This window comes from Theropithecus gelada, chromosome 13 (genome assembly GCF_003255815.1).
Source record: "Theropithecus gelada isolate Dixy chromosome 13, Tgel_1.0, whole genome shotgun sequence".
In the NCBI taxonomy this organism is placed as follows: Eukaryota; Metazoa; Chordata; class Mammalia; order Primates; family Cercopithecidae; genus Theropithecus; species Theropithecus gelada.
The window spans coordinates 15,092,865-15,106,172 of record NC_037681.1 but is presented as its reverse complement, the minus strand read 5'-3'; the positions used below and the strand labels follow the sequence as shown (position 1 = coordinate 15,106,172).

The following is a 13,308-nucleotide window of genomic DNA, read 5'->3' as shown; positions in this document are numbered from 1 at the left end:
CGGAGGGGGTGTTCAGAAAACAGCCACTGGAAGATTCTGGCCGACTGAAGGACACCCAGGGAAGGACAGGGAGCCGTATGAAGGGACATACCAATCCCTGACTGCCTAGGTGCTTTTTACTCCTCAGGGTTTACATCCTGAGAAGGCTTCACCTATAGGCTGTTGTTGGTGCCTGAGTGGGGTGGAAGCAGGTTCTGGAACACAGACCTTTGATTTTAAATCTCTGTGGCCTGTAAGGAAAAATGCTGATCCAAATCAGTGATCCGGTAGCCGGAGCTTTGAAGCCAGACACACCTGAGTCAGAATTCCACCTCACCCCTCTTTCTAGCTGTGTGACCTTGGGCTCGTTTTCTAATCTCATGGAGCCTCCACTTTCTTTCTGTAAAATAGGGATGTTTTTCTTCATTGTAACTTGGTTGTAATGACTTCCTGTATTATGTATTAAAGTATTTGTACACTTCTGTGTGCCCGGCACAATAAATAAATGGATATTTATTAAATATATTTGTTGAGAGAATGAATACACAGTGAGTGCTTCTTTATCGGCCCTTCCTTTGTGGAATGAGAGAGGAGGCTTGCTTATTGATAGGGAGGAGGAGGCGATGAGGATGCTGAAAAATAGAAGGAAGTATAAAGCTCATCAAAATTTCCCTTTGCCTGTTCTTTTAGTTATGTAATCTGATTATTGCATGGCCTTATTGTGCAGAGTAGTTGGGGAAGGTGGTTAGAGCACTGACTTTATCAACACCACTAGATCTATTTAAGCCTTAGTAAAGCTATAAAACTGCCCTTCTGTTTACTTATTCATGGTCTTTCATTGTGATTCTTGTTCTGAGAAAGCGATGAGGGGTTGAGTGTACAACTCAAAAAGAAATGGTGTATAACACTGAGGAAAACTCATCTGTTTTGATAATATGATTACTTGTAACTGATGACTTTTAACAAAAGATGATGCTTTGAGGAGGGAATTTTCTGTTTCAAATGCCGAGACAAAAGCTCTTTCTATCTCCTTTTTTTTTTCTTTTAATTTTGGCCAAGATAAATTTTTGATGGACATGGTATGAGTTTGCATGAGAGTGCTCTGGCTTTGGAAACCTGAGTTGATGGCATGGGTGCATTACTTCTGTTAAGGGATACTATCACATGTTAACCTCAAAAGAAAACTTGAAAGGTGGAGTTTCTCTTTCACCTTTTTTTTTTTTTTTTAAAAGGAGGGATAGTACAGTTACGAGTAGTGAGTAAAATATGAATATACAGCATAGGCAAAGAGAGCTGTGTACAGACTTTGAATACCAGAAGGAAAACAAATACTGTTGTCAGAGACCACGTGCAGGAAAGGAATATGTCTTCTGAACTGTGCTACTGGCTGCAGCACAACAACAGAAGTAGTTTAGGTTCACAAACCAGATTATACTGTTTTTACAATAGTTCAGGGACACACAAAGCTGCTTACGGTTGACTTTATATGAATAATGTAAATATACATAGGTTCAAGGGCAGTGTGTTTTAGAGTTAGCTTCTTGATGTGCTGAGAAAGAAGAAACGGTTTGACATCTTAATTGAAAGTTGAGTTGGTAGTGAATGTGAAGGGACCATGGGTGGATCAGGAGCCCAGATTTGAATCTGAATCCCTTCCACCCCTTTCTCTCTTGCCTTTTGATTTGTGTAAGAAACTTGCATTTTTTTTCTCTGAGCCAATGAGAAGAGTTCAGTTTGAGTGCTTTAGTGATGCTTGAAGTGATAGTTCACTCTTGAAGTTACACTGTGGATATAATTATGAGAAATCCAGTGTAAGTCACATGGGAGAAATGTAGAGAAATTTCTTGGGATTGAGGAAAGGGACCCTACATAATTCTGTGTTTTGTCTTTTGTTCTACATAAATGCTTAGCTATTATAATAAACAAGCTTTTTATTAAAATCCACTCAGTTATTTTGTGTATGATGTCTTCTGATGTCGAATGGAATCATAGACTCTTGGGTTGCAGTGCTACATCTGCCCTAGCTTCAGAAGGTGTGTTTTTCTTGTGTAACCTGAGTTCCCCACTTGGTCACTAAGAGGCGCAGTCCATTGGATTGCCACCTGGGAGGAGCTCCCTTCTCATTGGTCAGTTAGTGATCTTTTATTTAGTGCTGAATTTAATTGTCTTCAAGAGTGGAGTATTTTTAACGTATCTTGACAGAGTCACATGATTGAATTTCATGGTTAGTATTACCATATTGACTATATATTACTTGGCTGTTGAATGCTATATTTTTTAGTGGCTAAAATAAATGAATAACTTTATATGTAAGTTTACCTATAGTAAAAAATGGGAAATTTTTCTTGCTATTAAACAAAAGTTACTGAGTCTTTAGCTAGTTGGGTTTTTCAAGTGAGCAAAGAGCAGCTGCATATTTGTGATAAATACTACTGATAGCTGCTTGTAGAATCTGAAATCTCCGTTGTTTTGGATGCTTTGACATGAAGACTTGTCAGTGCCCTTTGACTGTTGATGAAAGCAAGCATGTGCTCATCCTTTTTTCGGACCCTTTAGTTGATGATTCTTTATTTGCCAGTCTCCCTCTTCAAACTTAGTTCCTCACACTTGATGTTGTAGTAGAGACTGCAAGGCCGTTACCACCCTTGGAAGGGGCGCTGTCCTTTTTAATGCATCTTCACCAGGTATCTGTAAAACTCTTCTGCCCTTTTTCCCCACCTGACGCGCTGCCCAGCCAGATCTTCCCTCCCCCTTTGTCTTAGTTCGTATTGTGCTGCTGTTATAGACCACCACAGACTGGATAATTTAAATGAACAGGAATTTATTGGCTCATGACTCTGGAGGCTGAGAAGCCAGAGGTCGAGGGGCTGGCCTCTGATGTGTGGTGAAGGCCTTTTTGCTGCATCATAAGGTGGAAGGCATCGCATGGTGAGAGGGAGGGGGAAGGGGACTGAACTCTCCCTTTTATAATAAACTCACTCTGGACATAACTAACCCACTCCGTCAGACTATCCTTTTCACTCCTCCCTCCTGGCCTTACACCTCTCATGAGGCCCCAGCTCCCAACGCTGTTGCATTGGTAATCAAGTTTCCAACACTTGAACTTTGGGGACATTCAAACCGTATAGCACCCTTTTTGAAAGAATTACTCATAAACTCTCATGGCCGGATTTCTTCTCTTGCACCCTTCATTACCTGTTCATTTAAATTGTCTCCACTTCTCTAACATAGGGGTGCTTTTTTACTACAGTGATAGCTTATCTAACTGGAACCGAGCTTGCTGCCTGGTCCCCCGACCTGCCATCTGTCCTAGAACACAGCTGTAAGTGACTGAACAAGCATGCAGAGCCCAGATGACTGGGCCCTTTCTTTGTTGGAGTCGGAATGTTACTGCCTGACGTAATATTCCTGGAGGCTATCCCTTAATTGCAAAGGCTGGATAGTAATTAGTGTTCATAATGATTTCCCTGGGCCATTAAGAAAAGTACCTTCAATGTGCTCAAGAATTCAGGGTTTAGAAAGATTTCCATCCAGATTGACTCCTTAAAGAAAAAAGATGTGGTGCAGAATTTATTTTACTTTTAGTTATCTGCTAACGTAGCTATGCAAGATGACTCATTTGTTGGGGAGTGGGTGGTGGCATTAGGTAAAGTCTTACCATATTGTCTATTTTGACTGTTTCATTCTTAATAGAAGTCTACACATTCCCTGCAATTGAGGTATAATTTTCTTTAAAGGGAGTGTTGTTTCAGATAAGGTGGCTGCCTAAGAAAGGAATAATTCTATATTGAGTCTTTTAATTTTAAGCTCTTTAGGGAATGGAAACATTGTCTTATTAATTGGAAAGTCCCAACTGATAGCGCTGACATATTCTTGTGCTTCCTTTGCCTGCCTGCTCGTCTGTAGCCCTGATCACAGAAGGAAGGGAGAAGTAGATGAGAAATAGTAGTTACGAGGATGAAACATGCACAAATAGGAGCCCTCTCACCTTAGGCTTGGTTTGGGGGTCTGGAGGCACGTAATGAGAACAGCAGCAGATCTGTGGGCTCACGTTTCCTTACTCGTGCTCCATTAGTATTCCAGTCTGAAGGGATGATTTAGTACCAACCAGGAGATGTTTAGAAGACCGAGATACAATGAACATACGTGTGCATGTGTCTTTATAGCAGCATGATTTATAATCCTTTGGGTATATACCCAGTAATGGGATGACTGGGTCATATGGTACTTCTAGTTCTAGATCCTTGAGGAATTGCCATACTGTTTTCCATAATGGTTGAGCTAGTTTACAATCCCACCAACAGTGTAAAAGTGTTCATTGCAGCACTATTCACAATAGCAAAGACTTGGAATCAACCCAAATGTCCATCAGTGACAGACTGGATTAAGAAAATGTGGCACATATACACCATGGAATACTATGCAGCCATAAAACAGGATGAGTTTGTGTCCTTTGTAGGGACATGGATGCAGCTGGAAACCATCATTCTCAGCAAACTATCGCAAGAGAAGAAAACCAGACACCGCATGTTCTCACTCATAGGTGGGAACTGAACAATGAGATCACTTGGACTCGGGAAGGGGAACATCACACACCGGGGCCTATTACGGGACGGCGGGCGGAGGAATTGCATTGGGAGTTACGTCTGATATAAATGACGAGTTGATGGGTGCTGACGAGTCGATGGGTGCAGCACACCAACATGGCACAAGTATACATACGTAACAAACCTGCACGTTGTGCACATGTACCCCAGAACTTAAAGTATAATTAAAAAAAAAAAAATTTCAGGCACCTAGATCTTGGACTTCCCAGTCTCCAGAACTGTGAGAAATAAATTCCTGTTCAGAAAAAAAAAAGAAGACCGAGATGTTTGCTGAAGTACTCTGAGCTGTCTCAGGTTGATTACATGCTTTCTTATCTTAGATGGCTCCTGCAGAGCTGTCTGGGTAATACGTTCTCCCACTTTGGTAATTTTGGATTTTTTGCAGACACTTTTTGGAAGAGAGCGCCTATGAGTGAGACCTGTGGTTTTGGGGTTTACAGTGCACAACCAGTCAAGCTGGTCTTTGCCTTTTGGGTGGATGCATATAGAAAGAGTGGTCAGTAGATTTCCCAGTGCTATACTCACGCCATTCAACTTGTGGTCACGGACGTTTCCATATTTGCTAGTAAAAATAAGAAAATTCACAAAGGAGAATAGTTTGGAATTGTCAAGTTGAGCTGTGAATGGTGTGGATGAGATATTCTGGGGAGAGAATAGACAGACCAGGTTTGGCTTAGCTACTAGGTGAGCGCCCTTCTAGCTCTCTGGGATTTCTTTCTAATCTGTAAAATCACCTATTTTGTTGAAGTAGGCTTGCCTGTCCTTTCCATTCTTAGACATTTCAGAACATAAGTTATGTGTTTTTCTGGAAAAAAAAAAGATATTTGTTAGAATTTACTTGTTACGAATCTAACCTTCACACACCAAACCCCCAGCTAAGACAGTAAGTTGCATATATAATTGTAATAAATACTATGTAAGTCTGCAAGGGGAAAGAGAACTTGAGTTTGTGACTTTTCTTGTAATCTTGAAGAAGTAATTCCCAAACTTCAGAGTGCGTTAAGAAATCACTAGGATGCTAATTTTTGAAAGGCTTGGATTCCTATATCCCAGTTACACAGATCTGATGGCCTGGGATAGAGCCTGGAAGTCTGCATGTCACAGGTGAAAGGGAGTGATATTTGTTACTGAAATTGACCTGCCTAATATACTTAACATACTTTACCCCCAGTAAATCTCTTAAATCCAAAATATTAACACTCCCAAACCAACAGCACACCACTAAAAAGTCAACGAACAAATATCAGGAAACAAAGCTTCCCAGTTGGTTGGGAATGAGAAGCAGCCAGGTCTTCTCCCTTCTGTTGCAGGCACATGTCGCACTGCCATGGAATCTTCTCTTTTGACTTAGTGACGGAGACTGCCGTCTTCTTGAGGTGCATGCAGTGTATGACAAGCTTCTCTCATCCTTGCATGTCTGCAGAGATGTGATATGGTTTTGTGACATACCTTCTAGTCTTGGGGGGAATCATTGTGCTCTCCCTTTTTTTTCCTGGCCAGTTGCTACCTCAAACCTGTCCCCTTCTGGGATTTGGAAAGGATTATTTGCAGCTCACATCTTGAGAGATCCATGTTGTATCCTTTGATGATCTTCGGCGCCATCCAGGCATCTTTTGAAGGCTCAGCTGCAGCCTCCATGGTGGGTCCACACCACTAGCCCCATAGTGATGTGTCCTCCCTTAACAGCTGCTTTGCACATCCTATCAAAGCAGAGCAATTGGTTCCACATTGTCTTCTTTCCTAAGTGTTTCTACCCCAGGGCACAGTATTTTTCTGTGATGCTCATCTTTTGTGTGTATGTGTTTTTTTTAAACACCTCTCTAAATTGTAAGCTCCCTGCAGGCAGGTTGCTGTGTTTTATCTCCTCAGCAGTGTGAGGCATGTCCTGAGCACTGGTTAAAGGTAGTCTTCAGATTACTGAGACGTGCATTAATAGGCTTCACTATTAAGCAAATATAAAGCCAATTTCAGGCAATTAATCTCTGAAATTTTTATTTCAGATTAAACTCAACAGATAAAAGGAAGCTTTAATTTATGATGAGATAAAGATGGGAACAACTAAAAGCCTCTTACAGTTTCAGAAAGCCATGGACCAGAGTGGCTTGTGAATGTGTGTACACATGCCTTCAGGTTCCCTAAACAATTCCTGTGGGGTGTTCTTTCTTTATCACAAGAAGAAAAAGGCCAGGAGTTGAAAATAAGTTTTTATTATTGGTTAGTGTATTGCCATGTTTGATTATATCTATTAAAATACGTTATAGAATAATGTACTTGGCAGTTCCTATGTAAGTTGGTTAAGAGGACATTTGTGGTCATTTCTGTTTCAGGTCCACAGCCTGGTATAGAGAACCAGTCTAGGTGTGACTCTTGAGCTTGTTAACCTAGCCCCCTCTAATCTTTAGTTTCTTCATCTGTCAGTTGAGGATAATGATACTTGCGTTGTGTGGGGAAGTAAACAATGCATATAAAATGCTTGTTCACTAACTGCCTCAAGAGTAGGGCCAACGTGGTTCCTGTGACCTGTTCTTACAGTCCCGCCTCAGGACTGTAATGCTCTCTGGTGTCACAGCATATGCTTGCTGGAGTTCAGGCTGTGTGTGTGCACCCCTCTGGGCTACTGAGGGAAGAAGGCATTTGTTATTCCTAACTTGCGTGTTTACCTTACATAGTGTCATTAACATGATACATTTTCCTTGTCTCCTATTTATTCGTAGGCTGTATGAGTACAAAAGTTTTATGATTCTGGATAAAGGTGAGATTTAGGGAGAAAGCACTATGAATGGAAAAAGTGCTGCTGAGTCATGTGCACTTTCTTGCTGAGATGTGAGGTGGTGGCACCATTTAATAGCAAGGCTCTGTGAGGGAAGGTCAGAGGATGAGTGGGGAAACTTTCTGATAGAGTGGTTGGTATGAGACCTCTTCAGATTGGAGTCTGGAGGTGAAGGCTCTGTTTTTCAGTGCTTGAATTCATTCACTCCTCTAAGTTCCTCTTAATATGGATGAGACCAATGGAATTTGCCTCTCGACGAATATACTTAATCATCAAATGTGTTTTAAAGGGTAATTGGAGTTTAGGTAAGGATTATGCAGTGTGAAGTCACCTAGCCTTTAATGATAGTAGAACATTTGAGAAGATAGGAACATTGCCATCTTTTTCTTTTTTCTTTTCTTTCTTTCTTTCTTTTTTTTTTTTGAGTTGGTGTCTTACTCTGTCGCCCAGGCTGGAGTGCAGTGGCACAATCTTGGCTCACCGCAACCTCTGCCTCCCAGATTCAAGTGATTCTCGCGCCTCAGCCTCCCGAGTAGCTGGGATTACAGGCGCCCGCCACCATGCCTGGCTAATTTTTGTATTTTTAGTAGAGATGGGGGTTTCACCATGTTGGCCAGGCTGGTTTTGATCTCCTGACCTCACGTGATCCACCTGCCTCGGCCTCCCAAAGTGCTGGGATTACAGGTGTGAGCCACTGCACCCGGCCAGATCTTTTTCTTTTGGGATTTAAAAGCTTCCTGTTGAATGCTGTTCCTTCTGCCTGTAGGCTCCTCTCTATGGGCCAGAGACAGATTTCATTCTAGTGCGATGGTTTTTCAAGTGCGAGGTGGCAATTTTGACTTGGTTGGAAACATAAAGGAGAGTTGAAAATCAAGCCATTTTCTTCAGCTTGGACCTCTATTAAGAATAGTTTGAGTTTTCTTAAAAAAAGAAACATACATTTTTTTGCAAAATTTAAAGACTAAAATTGAACCAGAAACTAAGAAGGTTGCTCTACCAAAGGGGATGTCGGTTGTGGTTATTTGAACCATTCAAGCTACGTGAAATGATGTTGATTGGAAGAAAAATTTTAATTCTAAGTCATGCTATGTCTGCTAACCCTTAAAAGCATAGAGGCGAAATAACTTAGGCTGTTTCTTTGAAAACAAAATATTTTGATAGAAATTTGATGAGTTAGTAGAAACAGTAGGAGTCCCTCTCTTTAAGTATATATATATAAAATCACTGTGGAAAGGGGATCCTGCTGCTATTGTACTGTGGGCAGATAACTGAAGAAAATTCAAAGTTCCTCATCTGTAGAATAGGCTAGTGACCTGCTTTGTTGCCCTCATAGGGTTTTTTAGGATCTGTTGAGAAAATAGATGTGAATAGTATTTGGGGGCTTTTTATCACTAATTGTCTTATAAACACATTAATGTTTACATGGTGCTGTATAAATAAAGCTAGCAATGAGTCTTTAATCTCTGCCATCTGGCATTTTATGTTTATTTTATCCCTGGATGGGATACTGTGCCCAAGAAATGTAGATAATGGGACAAGAGAGTAACATTCATAAATGGATGCTAGGTATGTATATTTAATACTGACCAAGTAATTTACTGGTATATTTTAAGAATGGATGATACAAGGGAAAAAAAGACCCTGTTAAATATTAAATTCGGAATCTCTCTTTGCACAAGTTAGGTGTTTGAGTGACCCAACATCAGGTGGGTCCAGAGTGATCCAGTAATCCAGAGTTAGGTGAAGGAACATGATTTATTGCTCATTTTCAATGAGCAGGCTGGATGAAGCAGCCCTTAAGAAACCTTATAGAGGCCAAAATGGGATGATATAATAGATGTCTAGCCCCAGGCATCAGTGAGTAATGCCTTTTCCTGAGTCCTTAAGTTCCCAGCATAATGCAGTCCGTTTATGGTTACACGCAGTTTCATTTTCTCTTTATTTTTATTTTTATTTTTTTTTTTTTGAGAAGGAGTCTCACTCTGCCGCCCAGGCTGGAGTGCAATGGCCGGATCTCGGCTCACTGCAAGCTCCGCCTCCCGGGTTCACGCCATTCTCCTGCCTCAGCCTCCCGAGTAGCTGGGACTACAGGCGCCCGCCACCGCACCCGGCTAGTTTTTTGTATTTTTTAGTAGAGACGGGGTTTCACCGTGTTAGCCAGGATGGTCTCGATCTCCTGACCTCGTGATCCGCCCATCTCGGCCTCCCAAAGTGCTGGGATTACAGGCTTGAGCCACCGCGCCCGGCCCATTTTCTCTTTAAATACTCTTCAGGTGGTATGAAGGAGGGTCGTGTGTTGTAGCTAAAGAGATGCCAGGAGAGGTGTGGTAAGGGCCTCCCTTGTGAGTTGGGCCACCCAGCTTGGGCAGGCCTACGCTTGTAGCCCACCCTGAGAGGAGTCAGTATATTCCCTCTTGGGTAGTATTGAATAAATCACAGGCAAACTTTTGTCCTTTAAAAAACTCTTGGTGTAGCTTCCTTAGCACACTATTATATGCATATTAACATTCAGTACATTGAATCCCAGCTTCAGTTTTTCTCCCAAGACTATTTTGCTGGCCATTTTGGTTCCTTTACACAAAGGTGACCCATCTCAGCAGGTGGATGATTACTGTTAGTTTCAAATTTAGAAGTTTGCTTTTTTTTTTTTTTGGAGACAGGGTGTTGTTCTGTCACCCAGGCTGGAGTACAGCGACCTGATCTCAGCTCACTGCAGCCTCTACCGTCCAGGTTCAAGCGATTCTCCTGCCTCAGCCTCCTGAGTAGCTGGGATTACAGGTGCATACCACCACGCCTGGCTAAATTTTGTATTTTTAGTAGATTCGGGGTTTCACCATGTTAGTCAGGCTGGTCTTGAACTCCCGACCTCAGGTGATCCACCTGCCTCGGCCTCCCAGAGTTCTGGGATTACAGACGTGAGCCACTGCACCCGACCCTTTTTTTTTAAAATAGAGAAATACGTTATTTTAGGACTCCATTCCTTCCCATTGCATTGACCATTCCTTTCAAAAATTAGAAATGGGCCTACACTGACTACACTTGAGACAATTGCAGTCGACGAGGAGAAGGGAGCAAGGGAATCAGCATGGGCCTTTGTTGGAGTGGTATGAGGACGCATCCCTGCCGAGAGCCCACTGTGTGCTGGGTGCCAGGGCCAGGACTAGGGCCTTACGGACTCTGCACTTGATCTGCCAGCTGCCTGACTCTAGAGCAGGGATGAGGCACCTGAACACAGCGGGTCGGAAACTCCTAGAACTTAAGTTTAACTTCCCTGAGGAAATACGGTGATGGGGTGATGGACAAGGAAAGACACTCAAGGCTGCCTGGGTCCCAGATTCGTTTTTCCTGGTACAGTGTCTTGTTTGAAAGGAGGGAGGCAGAATTCTTAGATGATTTTCTGATTTAAATTTAAAATGGACCTAATTTGGAGACTTACTGTGTGATAATGAAGACTGGTGCTGTCACATGGTCTGGCCTCATCACAAAAATAATTGTTAGTTGCTGATACTCTGTTCCCTTAGTAAGGGAGACTCATGTTTTATGTAAAGCAGATGCTGAGTGAATTCACATTTCTCAGCTGTTATGCCACTTTCTAAGTCTTGAGGATACACACTTGTGGTCTTGAGTTCAGGCATAGAAGAAAGCATAGACCATTTTCTGTTCCTCCTTATGGCTTTATTTATGTTAACGTTTATTAGAAAAAAGAAAGGTACTACTCTATAAATGTCTGAGGAGGCTTTTTCATAGACCTGTGGATTTTCTTGATTTGTAGAGATCTTAGGTGTTAATCATATCAGATACTCAGAAGACCCTTCCATCCCCAACGTTTTGCTAACACATTCCCAATGCAGCATACTTATGCTCTTGAAAAGAGGGAAAGCCAGGACAGTGCGTTTGACATTTTCCCTCATCATTTGGTTTCTGTCAGCGAGAAATATGCTTTAGTAATTTGGAAATAAACTCACTGCAGGGGGTGAATAACAGGTTTGAAGGTTGATTAGTTGCTAAGGAGATGATCTTTGTGTGCTTATGTGGAAAGTATGAGAGGATCACTTAATACTATATCCTCTGAAGTTCTGCTCTTTCTCCTTGGGTTCAAGAAAACCATCATTTGGTTTCAGGTTGTGTTGACAGTCACAGTCAACTGTAGGAACTATCATTAATTTAGGGAAACAAGGTTCCAGGGTTGTGCTTGACCTCTGACCATGTGCCACACAATGTTCTTTGTGCTCCATTTGTTGTACACAGCAGCCGTATGAAGTGGGTACCACTGATCTCACTTACACAGATAGGAGCCTGAGGCACACCAAGCAGAGTCTTGCCCAGGTGCAGTTACTCAGTGTCATAGTTGTAATACAGTGTCATTTTCACAGAATTGCTTGGTCCAAGTTGTAACTTGAGTTCCTGCACACACTCTCCTCCTCAGATGTGAAGTTTTAAAGTTCACAACTCTTTAAATCATGAGAATACAAGGGAGACAGGCTGTTGGAAAATACAGGGATGTTCTTTCTGTTTTACATCTGTTGCAGAAGGACTATTTCTCACAAAGTCCTTAAGTAGATCGTGCTCAGCATATCTGGATGCTCTTTGCTACTGGCCTGAGAAATGACCAGCAGGGCATTGCAAAGAGTGAGTAGAGAGTAACAAGACTGACAGTAATTCAACCCAGTACTCCTCATCTGGGTGAAAGGAGAATGATACCAAGTATGACTGATATCTAGTGATACAAATGGGTTACAGAATTTTAGATTCTAGGTGAGGCATTATAATACACCTGTAAGAAACCTATCTCCCTCCTACCCCCCAATTTCTTTATACACTTAAAAAAAAAATCCCAGAATTGTAAAGAAGTATGTAAAGAAATTGGTGGGAGGAGGGAAAGAATTTTAAAAAGTGAATTTGTTTGATAGTTTCCTCATGTTATGCTTTAGCTTGTTTCTTTCTTGCAGTCCCCACATTGGGACTGCAGGAGAGCTTCAAAGAAGACTTTCAGTATAATTCTTGTGAAATAAAGTAATGGGTATTGGGAATACACAGGGAAAAATTATAGTTTTCCATTTTTGACGATAAAATGTCTAGAGGGTTTTTTGGGGGTCATTTTTTTTTTTTCCTGTAGCAAGTTAAGAAGGAAAGGATGGCCAGTGTGATTTGTAGAAAAAAAAAAGTTTCTTCTAGATAGTGTTATGTAAATTAAACCTGTGAAGGAAATAAGTAATTGATGCTTTATCAAAAACTCATTTGTTCAAGGAATTGTCTTGCTTAAGTGTGGTTCATTATAAACTATATTGTTATATTGGAGAGCACAGGACTATTTTGTCATCACTGTTGGTTAGTAAGAGATAAGTATAGATGAAATACGATTTGTTGGAAACTTCAGCCATTTTGTTCTAATGATTGTGCAAAAACATTGGTGCTCATTGATCTTTTTTTTCTGTTTTTCAGGGTCGACATGTTAAAACGGGTCAGTTGGCAGCCATCAAAGTTATGGATGTCACTGAGGTAAGATTGAGTCACACACCTTTTTAAATAAATTGTTAGATGGAAGACAAAGATTCCCCCAACAACATAGAGCATTACTCTGTTTGGAAAATCTGATCACTTGAGCACATTGCCCTCCTGTGACATTGTGGGTTCATAGGTCCAGTGGATTAGTTGGCCTAAATTGTAGTACACGGTCTCCAAGTAACTAAAAGGCAGTAGCATTTTCTCAAAACACACGCAGTGCACACACACATCTGAGTGATGTCATCCTTGGCAACGTAATGGGCCATAATTGGAAACATCTTCTCTAATGGAAAAGAAAAAATTTGAAAAGGGATCATGGAGGTCACATGAATAGGGAGATTGAGGGTTTTGAGTGGAGGAAAGCTTCTCTAGGGTATTAGGCCACATTTGTGCCATTTCTTTTATTTTTAACATGGGGGAGGAAAACAGACCCAGCCAAGTTCCCAG

General features: G+C 41.4%; 1 protein-coding gene across 18 annotated transcripts in view; it reads left to right on the top strand.

The window, feature by feature from the left end:
- The window catches only part of MAP4K4 (mitogen-activated protein kinase kinase kinase kinase 4), a 193,928-nt gene that overhangs the window by 79,370 nt on the left and 101,250 nt on the right, over nt 1-13,308 (top strand). For all 18 annotated transcript variants that reach the window (XM_025405822.1, XM_025405820.1, XM_025405821.1 and 15 more), the window contains exon 3: nt 12,799-12,855. In XM_025405822.1, the coding sequence (XP_025261607.1) occupies nt 12,799-12,855 (57 nt within the window). The remainder of the gene's footprint in view (nt 1-12,798; nt 12,856-13,308) is intronic.